Genomic DNA, 18,521 nt, shown 5'->3' with positions numbered 1-18,521 from the left:
GTATTTTATAATGTATTTATAATGTATTTTAATGGACTCTAAATCAGTTCCACTGGGTGCTGTTGTGGTTCTAGTTTGCTGAGCTTCTAGACTGTAAAAACTGACAATCATTCAGTTAAATTGATCCAAATAGCCATGTTGTTTCTACCTGTTGATGTTTTGAGGTCACACAGGTAACGCAAAACTATTATATCACACACATATAATACATAACTGACATAATCATTTCAACACATCAGCACAAAGACATTTGCATTTTCAGGGATTTTGGACCCTTATTCATCTTAATTCAATCAATTACATTTTTAATGTATTTGTGTTATTATTTTAGAATTATGGTTAGATAATTATTATTGAATTTAATCTCCTGCAAACAATCTATTCAAAAGTGACATATTTATCGTAATTGTTTATTTTGATCTTTTTCTTAACTTTTTTCACGATTCTTTACTCATTCACCATCCAATTTGTGGGATTTTTTTTTTTAAAGATACCAATTAATTTTTCGTTAAACTTTCCCATACCAATATCAGTATGAGCCTCAAAAATCCAATGTCTATCTAAAACAATCCAAAAGCAGAATATAGCATGATATTTTGTAGCAGCCATAACAGTCTCAGCACTACATGTTTAACATAAAACATCAACAAAACCATTCTATCAAAGTAATCAAATGAAATTAATTTGGCATTTCAGATTTAATTTGTCTTTAATCATCAGAAATTGCTTTATCCAAAAATGCTCTGATTCAAAGCGTCAAATTACCATGAAAACTGATGCCTTTCAATTTTCCTATTTAGTTTAAGAAAAAAAAGAGACTACTGGGTCAGCACCAGGAGCACAGACCTACTTTAGCTTATAAATGCTTCAGGAAACTGATCCGTGCCACGTAGGTGGGGAAAGAAACTGGGCTGCAGTGGAAGTGCTGTGAATGAGGTTGGCCCAGCAGAGGGATCACCCTCACTGCTGTCTGTGCGCACACAATGTGCTGGCCTGGGGTGGAACTGGGCTACATGACGCGATTTCATTGAGAATCTTGTTGGAATTGAGGAATACGTGGACACATTGGAGCAGGTTTTTGTTTTAGGGAATACAGAGGTCTGTTACCACTCTTTTTGTCGTTGAACACATGGGTGAAGTCCTTATACCCCCCAAATGTTGTTGCCATACTGTCTTAACTACCTCAACAGGGAACAAAACCTCAGTGGTGTAAGACCTTGTTAGCTGATAACTCAGGTGCAAAAGTTCATAACCATACAGTGAGATAATTAAATGTCAAGACGCTTCCTCATCTTCCCCATCTGTTGTTCTTCACTCAAACACAGGGGTTTGAATCTAGTGCATGAACTTTGACCCTCTCCGTCTGCCATATTTCCTGTCATTCTTTAATGTAAGCTTTTGAGTTAAGCAGAAATGCCTTAAAAATACATACAATAAATACAGTACAAATGGTCTGACATGGATTCATGACGCGTCACATGATATAAGTTATTTACCTCCTCTCTTCTATCCTTTAGCGTTCTATAGAAAAACAAAGTCAGTGTACAAAGCAGTAAGAAGTGAGCAGAAGGCAGGAATGTATGCGTCTGCTTGTGTGTGTATGTTCATCTAGGTGTATGTGTGTGTGTGCGAAGGCACAGCACTCAGCAAACAGTTGTATGTTAATGTATACACTTTAATCTAAATAGACAAAAAATGCAGGGTGTCAGGTGTGTGTTGCCAATGGAGCAGCTGTGAGTCAAATGCGTCCGACAACAGGACAAGGCACAAAAGCATGAACGGCACTGTGTGTGTGTGTGTGTGTGTGTGTGTGTGTGTGTGTGTGTGTGTGTGTGTGTGTGTGTGTGTGTGTGTGTGTGTGTGTGTGTGTGTGTGTGTAGAAACATACAATGTCCAAATTCTGTCAGACTGACTTTTTACAATGAGTCCATCTCAACATTGAAGCATCCGATAAAACATCATGTGCAAAGTCAGATACAAATATTGATAGTACATAAAGAACAACATGAGTCATACAACCATGAAAGGATAATCCAAACAAACCAAACTGATGACCCTCCTGACTGTGTGTGTGTGTGTGTGTGAGCATTCTTCTCTAAGTGTCCGTCACTCCTACTTAAACACTGTTAGCAACAACAGTTTGATAAAGGTGTGGTTTCATCCCTGCGGGCAGCACTGACCTTTATTAACAAACAACACACACAAACGATGTCATATCCGCTGTGCTGGTTTACAACTGCTGGTACTCAGGGCTTCTACACAGTTCATTTTATATGTGATATTTACTTAATTCTGCTGACAGGACCTTTACTTTATTACACTTCTTGTTATTTTTTGTTAAATCATCTAATTTGATTGAACTCAAATGAATCCATCGTCACTGGTTCACTGAGTTCAAATGTAGGTTGATGATAATGATGATAATTTACATACATAGATTTCAGTCATGTAAACATCATAGTCAGATTGAAATCATCATAAATGAAGCACCCTGAGTGACAGACCGAGATGATGTGATTCCATATAATTAAACATGTACACGTAACATAAATCCATCGTTTTCAGTGGTGTGAAGTAACAAAGTAAAAACACTTCATTACAGTACTTAAGTAAGTTTGGGGAGAATTTGTACTTTAGTATTTTTATTGTTGCAAATAATTACTTTTGCTTACACTTGTCAAAACTACAACAGTAAGTTCTGGTCACTGTGAATAAAAACATATAAAAAAAGAGGAAATATAAAATGATTGGTTAAAGTGGTAACTGCTTTTCCTCATGTAGAGTGAGGTGTGTGGAGCAAGTCTATAAATGTCACTTTGAAGAACAAGGAAATCTTTTTATCGCAATAATGAAGTACAGTTATCCCAAAGGACAATACTTTGGATACTAAAATAATCAGCTAATTGAAATTTACTGAAGCATTGTTTTCTAATGGGTGAACTTCACTTGTAACTGGCTTCCAGGTACTTTATCCACCAGTGATCGTATACTTATTAGTGTAAGGATTCTCAGCAATGCTCTAAAACCCCATCTGCAACTATATATTAAGTGATTTTGTCAGTAAATATCACCATATCTGAATGGTAATATTTCACTGCTCAGATATTCATCTTTTATGTTGCAAACCTGTGTAGGAACCCCAAGTTCTTTATGAGCCAACAGCTGGCTCCTTACCTCAAAGTTTCTTCCCTCTGTTTGGCACATTTGATTTTTCCACTGGTGTTTGTGTTTTTCATTGCGTTTAGCAGCTTTGCTATGGTTCTATGATATTCATTTGTGCATCCTTGTCCAAACATAAATTCCGAGTGGTCTTTTATGTGATATCCAAAAACGTAAAAAGGAGTGCATGTGCCTATAAACGTGTATATGTATATGCACATAATGCCACCATATTCAGTGATAAGAACCTCAAGATGTCACCAGGATGAAAAGAGATCAAAACTGAGTCAACAGTATAAATCCAGCCACCATGTAACAGGAGATAAAGCGAGCCGATCAGAGCTGCAGTCTGCAGGGGGACATGGTGGTTTGCCATCATTCTGGTCAGAGGAAGTTTAGTTTATGTGTTTTGGAGGTGAGGTCTCACACATCCTGTGGCTTTATCCCCTCCAGTCATAATGAGAATTTTAATTGGCTGAGCAGGGATCAGGGCTAGTGGTTAATGAAGCCAAGTTACTGACAGGTTAATGAGTTCTGAAATCCCAGGGGGAGTTGTAGCTTCTTTCACTCCATTTAAGGGCCCCTAACCTCGGGCTAAATGTTCATGACAGCTCCTACATCCACTGGGATGTGGCACTCAGCTTGAAGTTTTAAGCCTTTGAAGGAAAAAACCAGAGCAGGGTAACACAGAAAAGCCCCCTTTGTCTCCAGCTTCTATCAAATTGACACAATGTGTTGGGTCGTGTAGTTTGCTGCAAGTAAAAATAAAAAGCTAAAACAACCTCTTCCATTCGTAAAACACTGTCATAACTGATGCAGTATTCATGCTGAAATCGTCTGTCTATAGTCCTCTGCTTCCAAATCAGACCTCACCCTGTGACAGGCCACATGAGGATTAAACACTGTGCCTCCATCCAAAGATGAAATCCCAGAAGGGGGACTTCTGGCCTCATTTATACGTCTCACTCAGTCTGACCAGCAGTCACCCACAACTTTCTTCCTGTGCCTGGAGGTGAGAAAAGTGTTGGGATTCTGTTTCTGTGATCCTGTGGCAAGGCGTTTAGGCTTTGGGAGGACCGACGTATAATAGAAATCCAATGCACCAACCAGCCTGTTTAGAACCATACAGTCTGACAAGGTCCAGATCTCACAAACAGCAGAATAACAAATAGAAACATGAATGTCCCTCCAGCGATGACAAATCAAGTACCTGCCAAGAGTTTTGTAAGGGATAAAAGAAAGTCCAGTCTGAGAAACCACAGATGAGTAACGGCTTCAAAACGCCCCAAAAACAACTTCACACAGTCCCATAGTTTGTGTTTGGAGAACCAGTCAGTCTTACAGTTTTTACAGCTTGCTTAGTTACTCAACAGTCCCACCTTAAACGTGATGCTATGACTGACTTCTCACTCTGTTCCTCCTTAAGTAGCAGGTGAGCATTTGCCTACATAAGTTGTGAAACCATTGTTCTGGATTTGATACGGATTAAACACAAGTAGGTGAACATTGCCCATCTCCGCTGGGTTCATACCTGGAGTGCAACGTTTCCTCTCCAGCTTACACACAGCTGGCTGATGAGGCAGTCAGTCTGAGTTTGTGGTGATTGGCTGTCCAGCCCTCATTTTGTGTTCTGGTCTTCTAAAACAAAATCTGACCATAAGAGGTGGAAAACAGTCCCATAGTGATTCTAACAAACCACATGTCTGATGCATGACTTAACTCCAGCTCTAGTCCTAAAGGGAAAAAAATACATTTGAATCAACATTGTTTCTGCTGGTTGTTAGGCTCTTTCTCATCTTTCCCAATTAGAGCCACGACTGGCAGGTGACTGTCCAAGTATGTTGGAAAGCGACATGTATGACATGGCACTTTGGGACCAATGGAAAACAGTTTTCATTTGATATGTTCGGCCACAGTAAGCTCAGGGTTTACTGGTTGGGTTCCCAAATTGGTGCAAATGAATATCTAGCAACACAAGTGTCTGCTGCCAAACAGGCTTTCCAACATAAAATGTTTAGCACAAGCGCGGTTTGCTGGTTATTTCCCGGGGAATACAGTGATTTTGCCGGCCTTGGCCAGCTGCTGAATGATCTGAGCTTCAAAATCAGCATCGTGAACACCCGTCTTCCTGAACTCTCCAGAGTAGCGGTTCTGTTCCCAGTAGTGGTGCCAGTTTCCTCGGCTGTCCGCCCCAAAACCAAACACATTGACCTAAAGCAGAGTGGAAAAGTGTGTGTTTAGATACAGGCAATGGAAAAGTTTGGAAATATACGGAAATATGACGGGAAAAAAGCCAGGAAAAAGAGAAGGAAACTGACTTCATCGCAGACATGGAGGGCGAAGAACAGCACGAGCATGCCGGTGGACGGGTAGCGTCCATGATGTCTGGTCCATCGGTCATGGATGTATTTGAAGAAGGCTGGGTTGAAGATCTGGACCTGGTATGAAACACAAATATAGAGACGACGAATATAACAAACTGTCTACTCGCTGTGCATCTCATTAAAAACCAAACCTCACCACCCAACACTTCAGCCACAATTCCAGCTATACAAGAAACGGCTGCTAAGTGGAAATGAACGCATCGCAAAGGTCTTAATAGCACTGTTAACCACAGTAATTATAAATTTACCATGGACCTCCTGTCCCATACAAATGTGGTTTTTGGCTGATTAGAGCACTGCAGCAGAGGATTAAGTCTGAGGAAATCTAACTCTGTTGGTCAGAGGAAAAAGCCAAGAAATTCACAGAATCTTTGCAGGTCAGGGATTACTTTTCATTCTATTTATTTCCATGGATTAAATGAAAGCAGATTATTAAAAACAAAGGGCAGGTTTATAATCTAACTGCAATCCTTCAGCAACGAGGGGGAGGGGCTGATATAATTGCAGTAATGCAGGTCACTGTGTATGCATGTGTATGCATGTGTGTTTGTGAGTGAGATCACACTTTATGTCGATGATACAGACCTTATCCTTATCCACACGGAGAAACTGCTTCACTGGAGCGTAGGTACTGAGAGAGAGAGAGAGAGAGAGAGAGAGAGAGAGAGAGAGAGAGAGAGAGAGAGAGAGAGAGAGAGAGAGAGAGAGAGAGAGAGAGAAATGGTTCGATTTTCTTCTGGAAATATCATCTATATATATCTGACACCATACTTGAAGAAAGAGAGAGAGTCACAGTCAGACAATCATCTACCTTCATCATTTATTATTGTTTTTGTTTTGTTGTTCTCTTTTTCTCTCTCCTGCCACCAGTCGCCTTCCTGCGTCAGCCTGTTTTACCCCTTGCTCACCTGTTCCTCATCACCTCATCAGTCCTGCTGTTTAACTTTCCACTTAATGTTGGCCAGACCGTTCCTGCTTCAGGCTCTTATCCCTCTGGGTCCAGTCATGAACAGTGCTCTATTTTAAATTAGTGAGTTTAACAGTAGTCTCTACATGTGTGAAGCACTTTGAATTGCCTTGTTTATTTATTGCCAATTGCCTAATTGATTTTACAAATAAAGCTGCCTTGCCTCAGTGTGTCTTGGTTTTCACTGCTAACCTGTCTGTGTCTCCCTATTGGACCCGGCTTGTGTGCTCTAACCGTGATAGAGAAAGAGAGAAATTGATCAAAATCCTTCAACACTTACTGTGATTGCTTTGTGGATATAAATTCAGATTGACAGCTGTTTGTGTGTATGTCTGTGCAGTTTAAGTATACGTCACATGTGCTGTATATTCACATACACGTTTATCTATTCATTTACAAATCTTTGTGTGTCTGTAAGTGTGTGTTTGTGTGCATGTGCTCTCACAATCGAATCTGGCCAGTGGACAGAGCGCTGGTGATCCAAACCAGGTCCAGAGTTTTGAAGGGAACCAGGACGAAGCTGACGTTCGCTGCCAGGTTCTTGGCGCTCTCTGGGTACATGAAGTGGTGAGTGGTGTGGCTGCCGGCGTCCTCCTCGTATCCCACCGTAGGAGCCAGATTTATCCTGGCAGAGAAAAGAGAAACAGTGTTGAATACATTTACACATAAGCTTGGAGCATATTGCCGGAAAGCGTTAGTGCTCTGTGGTGATGTATTCTGCTGTGGTATTCTTCGACATAGGACACATACGAGCTGGGCTGAAAATGAGAATTAAGTTGTCAGGGTTGGGAGGGTTCCTTTAAAAATGATCGTGGTCCAGTTACTAATCACCTGTTAAATGTAATCAGAACTAATCCTACAATCGCATTGTTTGGTTTGTTGTGTTGGCCTTGTCTCACCCTGAAGCTGTATGTAGATGTATATAAATTGTGCTCCAACTTGTCTCCAATCTGTAATGAGCCACTCAAGCCCGTCTGTCTACTTTTGCCTTCTGCTGTATTTAGATGTGACTCACTGTCTGCAGGACTGAGGTGTTCATGTAAACAGGAAGCTGTAACTGAAATAAAAATGGCCAATGAATGTGAAGTAATGAGCTTAGCCATATGCCAGATGATGGGAGAATGAAAGACACAGTGGAAAGGAGGTGGGCGATGGTGGGGGGGGCAGCAGATGCAGATTTCAGCAGAGGAAATTGGAAGCTGCCCACACAGGTCCACTGAAAGTACATGCTAATGGATGCTGATGCTTTTACAACAGAAAAACATGCACGCGCGCATACACACACACACACACTCTATTGGAATCGATATACAGCTGTGAGTTCATGCCAAATGACAATGAAAACAATGTGGATGAGTGTGTGCGTGTGTCTGAGAGCGAGGGAGAGAGAGAGAGACACACACACTCTACATTTAATCTTCTTAAGACATTAAGCACTCAAGGAACTCACGAGTCAGATGACCTCTCTGTGAGCCAATAGGAGAGCTGAGGTCAGCATCAAACAGTGAGATTACAAGGAGCAAGCACACACAATCTTGGATGATGTAACATTTATGATCCTTTCTGTGAGATGCTTTAATACACTTCTCTGATGAATATGAATTACGGATCCTTTTCCATACCTCCACTAATCCCTTCATCCCTCTCATCTGTCTCCCTCCTCCTGTCTTCCCTTCTCATTGATTCACAACACATCTTCTCCTGTATCCCTGTCCCATATCACCTTTCCATCCTTCATCTTCTTCTTCCTACTCCAGACTCATTCAATTCAGCCATGCAGCTGCACTCTGGGTTCTATCAGTTTCTATATCTAAGCACCACATCCATCACCTCATGACGTAGTTGTGCCCGTCTATGGTCGTCCCGTATCCAGCCCCGCGAAGGTTTCCAGAGTTGCCGACGACAGCGCAGCGCAGGCAGCGTCCGGGATCCCACGAGCCATAAGGTGAACGCCCTGGAATCACCTGTGGACGAGTGTTTTAAAGGAGGAAATGAACTGAAGTACTGGGATAAATAAAAAATTTTAAAAAGCAGCATCACATAACCTGACCTAGAGCTCAGACCAGATCGCTAACAATAATGGGGACCTTCCATGAAAAATACATGAGCGCCTTCTGCCCTCAGGGAGCCACAGCGAGACATTTAAATCTACATCCGTATGCAAAATCACAGTGACTGCTCGAGTGTCCATTTGGTAAGGAAAAAGACAGGTGACGTAGCTTTAAGAAAGGCCAATTTGGGAGAACGACAAACTAAATCTTTTTCCTCCACAGTGTGAATTAATGACCTTGTTCCAGAGTAGTAGAAAAGATTGATTATTAATATAAAATACCTGGAACAGCCTCAGCAGCACCTGCTGGATGTTGTGGGGCTTAAACTGGGGCTGCAGCATCTAGAGAGAAAGAGGGAGAGAGAGAGAGACAGCGACAAATGGTTAGATTTTCTTATGCACATATCATATCTGGTAACATACTTGAACTAAGCAGCTTTGTGTGTGCCGCACACCTGTGCAAATGTGTGTATGCATGTAAATCAGATCCATCCGGAACCAGGTATGTGTTTATGTAACAGCCACGTGTTGGACAGACAGTCAAGACTGGGTGAGCTGAGGTTTGAGATGCAGACACATCGGTGTCCATGTGAGAGGAGAGGAGAGGAGAGGGGAGGACAGGAGAGGAGGTCTATTTTGAGTTGCCTGCATATTAAATGTTTTAATTACAGCTGAAAGCCACAGTGTGAGCCAAGGTTGTGTTTTTTCAGACACCAGTAATGCCTCTGTACACTGTGAGCTGTCCTGGGCCTGCTGTGCTATTTAGAGGAATGACCCGCAGTGACAGCAGAGACAACAGCAAGTCTCTCCAGTCATGGATGAGTCAAAAAGCAACAGAGTAGACAGACAGAGAGAAGAAGGAGAGATAGAAAGATGGAGGGAGGGAGGAAGTGGCAGGAAAGAGGCTTCTCTTAAAGTGCATGACTGTCAACTACATTACGATCATTTGGCAGACGCTTTTATCCAAAGCGACTTACATTACATTACCAGCCTTCACAGAGGGGGGAGCACTTGAGGGTTCGGTGCCTTGCTCAGGGGCACCTCGGCAGGGGCTCGAACCGGCGGTCCGGTTCCCAAGCGGAAGCACTACCCACTGAGCCACTGCCACTGCCTCCCAACTATCATCGATACATAACACGATAAGTCTGAAAAATTGTATAGCTGTTTTTAGTTTGTTTGTACACATTTTAGCATTTTAAAAGGGACCAAATCTGGCAGCTATCAGCCACAGGAAAGTTCCTCCACCTCTGAACAGGGCTGCACAAAGTATGAGGTCACAGGGTCCAGACTATGACAAAGGTGGAAAATAAAAATGGGCTATATAACTGTCTGTATAATCAGGGGTTGAAAATGTGTGCGTGTGTGAGGTGAATGGCAAAGCAGAGAGAACCACAGCAAACACGACAAGCAGCACCGACAGAGACCTAGCCGCCCCTCGCCCTCCTTCCTCCCCCCCTCAAGTAGTGTTAACGCTAGTAAATTCACCCCAAAACCTCAGTCGAACCCTGGCTACGATCATATGCCCCCCCGTGTTTCTGTACATGCAGATGGGTAAAACCTTGTAAAGCTTTTGCAAAGCCACAAGTTCAGTCACGAGTTTGCGCTGACTAGTTTTTGCGAATGACAATGGGAAGTTGCCCAATTCGGAAAAATCCTGTTCCAAGTTGTCCGTCTGCCAAAACACAAAGCGGGCGTGCGTCCATCCGAGTAAAGACAATGAGATGAGCACTACATGGTAAGTTCTATCACGATGTTGGCAGCCACTTCAAATGAACTTGCCTCTTTTCCTCCCTCTCTCCTTCGCAGCAGTCTCTCAGTTTTCCCTCTTCTTTGTCACCACCTTCGTTCACTCACCATCTGCCTTAATTCGCTTTTCCAAACAGATCTGATTTCATTTCTATTCAACCTCTTTCCTTCTCTACTTTCCCCCATGTCTAATTTCCCTCCATTTACTCTCCCTCGTCCTCTTTGATTCTCCTCTTCTCTTCGTCTCATTCATCCTCGTCTCAGTGTTGATCATACACTATGACATTGATTCTGCTATTACCTTTGAATTCCTTTCTCTCTGCTTCCGTCTGTGATCATCTTCCCTCTATGCTTCCCTGCAGGAGCCCAGAGCTATGTTGGCACACTGCGCTACTGAGCTACACATTTTTGGCAAAACTTGAAATAAGCAGTGATACAAAATACTGCTCGTTTCTTTTCAGCTGTCCGCTGACTAAATAGCAACTATTTTCAGTTTAACGCAACATCCATTTCCCCCCTAAACCAACATTTCTCTGTGAAAAACGGTCAAAACCTAATGTTTCAGAGCTCTTCAATCAACTGTACTTGGTAGCCATTGTCACAACTTGAATTATATTGAGTCCTCAATATAACAAACTGCAAACTGAAACTTTAAAGACAGATCAATTCTTTAAGATGTTTTCTTTCTTTAATGGTTCAGTCCTTCATCTCTCAAAGCAGAACACACACTTCATATAGGATTCATGATGATATAAGATGCCCTTAGTTATATTTCAGTCTCTGTCAAATCATATGGAGTTTGCATTGACCATTTTAACTTGACTGCAGAAATGATGAACTGCCCAGAAAGCTTTGAACTCTGTAACATACTGATGTGTATATGAAACATTGATGAAGAAGCGCGGATAGTGAGGGAGCCAATCAGAACAGAAGTGCTTTTTCCGAAAGGGGGCCTTTGAGAGGGAGTAACTAAATCAGGATGTTTATATTCAGTGTGCACAGTGGTGGAGAGGCAAGTAGTTTGCACATTTACTCAAAGTTTTCAAATAGAGACTTAAATGAAAATAAATAAGTAGAAAAATGTGAAAATAGTAAGAACAAAGGAATCTGCATAATATGCCACTCTAAGTGTGCGTATGCATCATTTTTATTCCTTCCTAGAATCAGCTGAATGGACTCTGGATTAACAGTCAAGTGAGGCAGTGAGGCAGTGAGGCCACTCTTCCATGGCTACTTCTCACTCAGAACATTTACATGCACTCAATCGTGAGAGTATTTGTCCTTACTGCAAATACACGGAAAAACGCAATAAAGCTTTATACAAGCAATCAGTAGGATTGCGGCAGTCTCCAAGTTCACAACATGTTGAGTAATGGCAGTATGAGGCCAGTCTGTGGATAGGGGAAATGCATGTGGAGGCAACACACTCCAGTTAAGACTTTTACATGCCTGAATAGATACACATACTGTAGATGTTTTAATCAGTGAATTATTCCTCCTGAGGTTTCTTACTATCTCTCTCTATCATTCCTCTCTCTTCTTTCTGCATCTCCACTCGCCCATCCATTAAGTCCAGTTCAGTTGTAGATGGTGTTATTGATCCTCAGTGGTGGACATTTACTGACTGTAATGTGAAACTACGCATATGCAGATTAAAGTACATCCTCCTTAGCTTATACTCATGTCTGTGCCAAGTCATACATACTTTCACATGCTGGTATTGTTTAGTGACTTTCAAAGTGGCTTCTGTACAGAAAATGAATGAAAAAAATGGAAATGGAAAAGTGGAATAGAGAAAATAATCTATCAATCAACAGATCTGTCTCTTTTCCTGAATGAGAGATGATTTCTCCTTCTTTGTATTTCCAAAAGAACTCCAACAAAACAATTCAAGAAGATGACACTCAGACATAATTGCAGACTGTTGCACGCATTTATTTCCAATGACCTTCTAAAAATGGCCCAGGAAACAGACACTGAGCAGCGTGAATTACAACATTTTGGAGGTACGTCCTCGGTTTTTCTGTTTGTAGCAGAACATTTAAGTCCAAAATTGCTGCTTCTCTACTATATTGTTTGTCATTCATGTCTTTATTCACAACAAGCCTGTCACAACAGTCACTAACCTCATTTCTCATCTCCTCCATGTTTCACCATTCCCACTTTCATCCATATTTCCTTCCTCTAGTTAATCTAGTGCTTCTCAAATAGGGGGGGCGCGGAAAAATGCCAGGGGGGTCGCGTGTGACCCCGGGGAACACGCACGGCGAAACTACCGTTTGCTTTTTCATTGCCGTACCAGAATGAAGTGTAATTGCACAGCCTAAATGTAGTAGTGTGCCATTTACTCTCATTATTAAAGCATGCAGAGGGAGTATTAGCTCCTCTGCTGTGGTGTTTTTTGCACCGAGCATACACGCGCACACACACACACACACACACACACACACACACACACACACACACACACACACACACACACACACACACACACACACACACACACACACACACACACACACACACACACACACACACACACACACACACACACACACACACACACACACACACACACACACACACACACACAGAGCCTGAGCCAGCGCAGAAGACACAATGCTTAACAGGGATGAAAAGAAAGGCAGAGAGAGACGGAGATAATGAGACAGACAAAAGTCTCCCGAAAGCTAAGACAAGGAAACATGTCGAAGCATATGTAGCGCTTGGCTTCACTGTGACTACGGTGGGAGACGAAGAAAGACCGGTGTGTTTACTGTGTCCGAAAATGTTGGCAGCGGACAGCTTGAAGCCAAATAAATTAAGGCGTCACTTAAACACATCACATCAATAAAGTTATTCTTTGTTGTAAGCGGATCTATCTTTTTCTTTTTTTAGTTTCCCTTAATGTTAATTAGGATACAATGTTATGCAGAGGTGTACTTGGAACAATTTTATAGACAAATTATACTATTTATGGTCGTGGCGGAGGGGGGGGGGGGGGGGGGCGCAAAATGTTTTCTTCTTCCCTGGGGGGGGGGGCTCGACAGAAAAAAATTGAGAAGCACCGACTAAATCCAATATTTGATATCCTTCCTTCCCTACTCCTCTTTCCTCCTGTACCCCTGTTTATTTCCTTCTTCACCTCCTTGCTCCTCCCAGTTCATCACCTCCCTGTTGCAGTGTGACCTAATGACTTGGCAGCTGCCGGCCTGTGTTTGCAGTTTTCAGCCATTTTAGTGCTGAAATGTGGTTACTGCTCTGAAACAGGACTCAAAGCAAGCTAACAAAGACACCGCACAGTGCCGGAAATGATGCTGGATGCACACACACACACACACACACATTAACACGTGTACATACACAGACAAATGAGCACCTGCACCTACATACACTGAGAGTGTAGAAGTGAAGAAGTGTTTTTGCAAATGCACTTTAATTAAGTCCTCCCTTGTGTGTGTGTGTGTGTGTGTGTGTGTGTGTGTGTGTGTGTGTGTGTGTGTGTGTGTGTGTGTGTGTGTGTCTCTGTCTCTCTCTCTCTCTGACACATATTCATTCAGACATTACTCAGTATCTGCATTGGGAAAACCCAGTGGGCAGTGCCATAATGTTCCATTTCGGCACACATGGTTAGACATAAGATTGTGGAGAATAGATGACGAGCACGTAGCTCTTCTAAAACAGGATTGGTCGGCTTGAGAGATGAGAGAATAAGGACGGATCTAAGGATCTCTCCTCCAATTATCGGGCTCTACAAATACATTTGATTTGATTTTGAAATCCTACTTGAAACACATTTGCACACTGTATATGAAAGTACTTTTTACTGTCTGCACACAATAAATTAGTATAAGTGAAATGACATTACTTACCACCCACCAGTAGTAGACATCAGAGGGCAGCTGGATGTTGTCCCTAGTCCAAACTGGTGAAATATCCGGGTCATAGTTCTCATCAAACCAGTCTGAGATGCCGGGGTCGCCCACACAGCGAGGGCAGGCACAGGTCTTCTGCTGGGTGTCGTCAGGTGGTGACAGCCGGTGAGCGCCGACATAGCTGGGGATCAGCTTCACCCGCCTCGACTCCTCCCACCCGGGTGGCTCCAGGTAGTTGAAGCCGACCCCCCCGCGTAGCGAGACGGAGAAGAAAAGTGAGGTGAGGAAGACCAGGACGAGGGAGCCCAGGAGAACCCAGAATCTCCTGGAACATCTCACCGATCCTCCTTTCTCTGCGGCCCCCCCTGTTGCACAGCTACCTGAGCCTCCTCCCGCCCCTGCTGCACCTCCACTCAGCCAGGGCCGGTGCTCGGAGATTCTGGCTGCTCCCCTGGACGGCCCCCCGACCCAGGACCCCCAGCTCCCCCAGCCCCAGCGTCTGTCCCGGTGCAGGGTGGAGGACGGGAGGCGGCCCCCCCACGGCCATGCCCCCACCCCTGAGCCTGCCACTGTCCCCAGCCCACCACCTCCTCCTCCTCCTCCTCCTCCTCCTCTGCTTCCTCCAAACAACAACCCAGCCCCGGTCAGCGTGACAAGGACAAACTCCTGACACAGAGCAACAAGAACACCCACCAGTGGATGTCAGACTGGTTCAAACTAAAACACACAGGCAGACAATCTGTCAGAGTCGACTCGTCTGGCAGTCAAGCTGTGCGCTCAGCGTCGCTCCTACGCTTTCTTTCCGTCTCCTGCTAGATTCTCTCCCTCCTTGTATCACTCTTTGCTTTCTCTCTGTGCCTCTTCCTCCACAGATGTGTGCCTGTCTCACACACAACAATGTCCTGACACACACACACAGCTGAATTACACAAGGCTTTAGGCTGACTGATACGGACTCTTGTGCTGTCGTTTGGAGTGATCTCAGCTTCAGCTATGATCACAGTCCACCTCTCTCTTTCTTTCCTCCTCCTGTTTGATTTACTTCTCTCTTTCGATCCACTTACTTTTTTTCTTTTCCCTCCCTGTGTTTTTCCTACTTCTTTGTGCATCCAGCTCCAGTGAATTCCATTGGAAGATGTTGGTGGATGCAGCAGGTCCGTCTCTTTTTCACTGCCATCGGTGTGAACGTTGAGCTCGGCTCTGTCTTGTGTTCTCTCTCTTTCTGCCTTGCTGTGCTGGAGCCAAAGAACGCTGGCAGACTAGATGAGTGCAGGCGAGGAAGTGAGAGAAGGAGGCAGGAGGAGGAGACATAGAGGGGGGAGGAGCGGCAGGAGGGAGGAGGTCTGGCCTGAATGGAGTTCCATCATGACACTTTATATCCTAGACAACACCTTTCTCCTTCGTGCCCTTTCTCTGCAATCTCACTCACTCTTTCTTCTGTCTCCTCTACTCTCAGTTGCTCTTTTATCTGCCGTTTCCTTAGTTTTCCAAATTCTCTTTGTTTTTTCACTCTTCCTTGTGCCTGTCTCTCAAGGTTTACCTCTCCATCTTTCTTCTCTCAAGGTCTCCCCGTTCTCTCTTTCTGCCCACTGTGGCATTTAGGTACTTTGTGAGTAGCGGTGTTGTGGAGTTTAAAGCACTCTTGACTTACTGTTTCTCTCCACGCTTTCCCCAGACAGGCAGCATTAAGTTTGAAAAAGTTGGATTAAAAAAGTTTTCCAGTCCAGTCTTTGAGGGATGGAATCTAAATGAAAAACAAGGAGGAATTTATCACCGTCAGAGGCAGATGTGTCTGAGATGTCACGAGGCCGTTAAGCCCATTTCCGAGTACAACCTTCACAATAACCACTACACACAGATGTCACAGCTGCAGTCCAGGGCACAAGAAAGATACAAATCCCAGTATGGTCACATGAAAAAGAAGAGAAAAATGTCCCTAAAAATGTTCAAAAGCTGCTCTTCTCTATTCCCATAGAGATGAAAAAGTAAAAACAAATATGCGAGTAAAAACTACTTTGGGAGGAGTGATCAAACTGGCAAACTGACAGATGTTCTTATGTTGGAAAAGTTTTTATGCCGATGGCTTATCCACGGTGGAAGCTGCACCAAGGAGCGGTGAAAGTGGAGAATGGAGTGATGCACTGAGAGCGGGATGGAAGAGAAGACAAAAACAATCAGCCCCAAATCTCATCTCCTCTCCAGCTGGCTCTGATTGGACTATGGAAGGAGGGGAGGGGCAGCATCTGTCCAGCAATCCACTACACGTGCGCTTGTGCACTTGTGTGTGTGTGTGTGTGAGTGTGTGTGCCCGCTGTGATTTGTGTATGGTGTACGTTTTTCGAGCAGAGGTTGCACACCGGCTGCCAGATCCACTAATTTAATTGTGTTCTCCAGCTGTGCCAATGTGGGTGTGTGCGTCCCCCGTTGTGTGGCTGTGGTGCAGGTGTCATTGGGCTGTTGATGAGGGCTTCACTCTAATCTGCTTTAACTGTGCCCACTTTATGGCAAGTGTATGACCTGTTCCTATTAATCTCAAACCACCTGAACACACTGATCCAAATTGCACTGCAGTGGAAACTTGGCTTGGATATGCGTGCCAAACCTGGACCCCTAAGGCACAGATGAAGGCTCCCAGTAAATTTGTGATGTCAGTCTGCCGAGGTTTCTATATGCGTGTCCGTGTCCTTCAGGGATGTCTGACAGCCGTGAAGACTGGCTTCCTGTTCAGCAGAGAGACAGAGAAAGAGAGAGAAAGTGAGAGAGAGAGAGAGAGAGAGAGAGAGAGAGAGAGAGAGAGAGAGAGAGAGAGAGAGAGGACAGAGTGTCATTTACTGCCACATTGACCACAGTGATACCCTAAATTCTCTTCTCCCTTCCCATTTTGTCCTCTAACCCATCTCACTTTACAGACTCCTCCAGTGTTCTTTCCTTTCTTCCTCCTATTCGATTCCATTTGCTATTTTCATTCATCACCCTTCTGCTACTCAGCTTCATTGTTTTTGTTTACGCGCTGTATTGCATGCGTCACACTGTTTTCGCATTTTACAGAGAAAGCGACTAACTTCAGTGTTTCCGTGACCATTGAACGGTGCTGGGCCAACAGGGGGCGCCACTGGGGGATCAATCTTGTCTTTAATTACAAAAATATAACACTATTTACTCTTTCTGCAACATCAAGTGCGTGTCCCACACACACACACATACATGACCTCGCACCTATCAAGCTTATCGGAATTCTCTCTGAAGCCCCGAAAAAACAATCTTGAAAATGTTATTTGAAACATTGGTTAAGCTGTAAGTATACTTTTTCTTAAAGAAGATTATTTTGATAGATCTGATCAACAACAAACCCTTTTCAATGTGACAAGATACTGTATTGTTAATGTTGGAAACGAGGCTGAAAGGAAAGAATCACCATACTGCGAAAACACAGATTATTTGTAGAAAATCTTTTCATAAACGACTGTAAAGCAGAGTAATTACGGAGCTGCTGTGTGATCATACAAAACTCTGCGTGTGGTTTTTAGGCAGGCACTACTTTGCTGTGTATTCATGCTGTCTGTAACTAAAGAGGAGGCAGTAATTTGGCTTCCCATTTCAAAAGAGGTCTTGCAGTATTTTGCAACCAGATAACCCACCCAGCAAACAGCGTCTATTTTCCACTATGCTGTTTTTGATGTATCACCATGGCAGCCAGCACTCATGCAACGTTGTCTAGGCAACACAGAAACCTCAGTGTCCCCTACCTTGACCCAACCAATCAATGCAGACAGCGCAGACAGGCTTCGCTTTCCTTCACTTGACATGTTTACTTAATGCGTGTCTGTGACGACGGCAACACACAGCTCCACACCTGAATACACTTGTAGTACTGTAGTACTGGTGTGTTTTGTCAACGTTTAAGACCTTTAATGTTTAAGGTGGATGTCATGTCGAGCACACACAGGCTTATTAAAAGAGAGGCTGCAACAATCGACTGCAATTTGAGCTTTAATTACTTTTTTCACCAGTAATACTCGAGGAAACAATCTCACACTCAACCCTCAGATTCACTTTACTTGTAGGTTGGTTCCCATTCGTTCCATTTGTCATCGAAACAAATAGAGACAATTAATGTGGCGAGCTGCTCCTACCACTGCATTCTTTCATTATTCATTTTTGAGAAACCTGAGGACTAATAGGGGTTTTCAGCCACTAGAATTGCTAATTAAAACATTGTCAGTAACTTTTTTTCCCCACCACATTCTAGCCAATTACCCAGAATGCCCTGTCCATCCAGCCATCCCGGAACCATTCTGTTAATTTATTACTAGACAAGGTCATTTTCGGCGCAGAATGCA

The 18,521-nt window shown here is 43.5% G+C and overlaps 1 protein-coding gene across 1 annotated transcript; it reads right to left on the bottom strand.

Moving 5' to 3' along the window:
* Positions 1–876: 876 nt before the first annotated feature.
* Positions 877–17,987, bottom strand: st3gal2 (ST3 beta-galactoside alpha-2,3-sialyltransferase 2). Its single transcript, XM_076142005.1, has 10 exons — positions 17,928–17,987; positions 15,246–15,440; positions 14,179–14,847; positions 8,843–8,902; positions 8,341–8,474; positions 6,956–7,135; positions 6,129–6,174; positions 5,478–5,597; positions 4,776–5,370; positions 877–4,678 (listed from the first exon to the last, which is right to left on the bottom strand). Exons 1-9 carry the CDS (start codon positions 17,985–17,987, stop codon positions 5,197–5,199), a joined length of 1,638 nt encoding a protein of 545 aa, XP_075998120.1. The 3' UTR covers positions 877–4,678; positions 4,776–5,196.
* Between the last annotated feature and the right edge of the window lie 534 nt (positions 17,988–18,521).

The sequence above is a fragment of the Genypterus blacodes genome, unplaced genomic scaffold (genome assembly GCF_046128005.1).
Source record: "Genypterus blacodes isolate CSIRO-AG114 ecotype Tasmania unplaced genomic scaffold, CSIRO-AGI_Gbla_v1 ptg000021l_1, whole genome shotgun sequence".
In the NCBI taxonomy this organism is placed as follows: domain Eukaryota; kingdom Metazoa; phylum Chordata; class Actinopteri; order Ophidiiformes; family Ophidiidae; genus Genypterus; species Genypterus blacodes.
The sequence above is the reverse complement of the archived record's forward strand: the minus strand, read 5'-3'. Positions and strand labels throughout refer to the sequence as shown.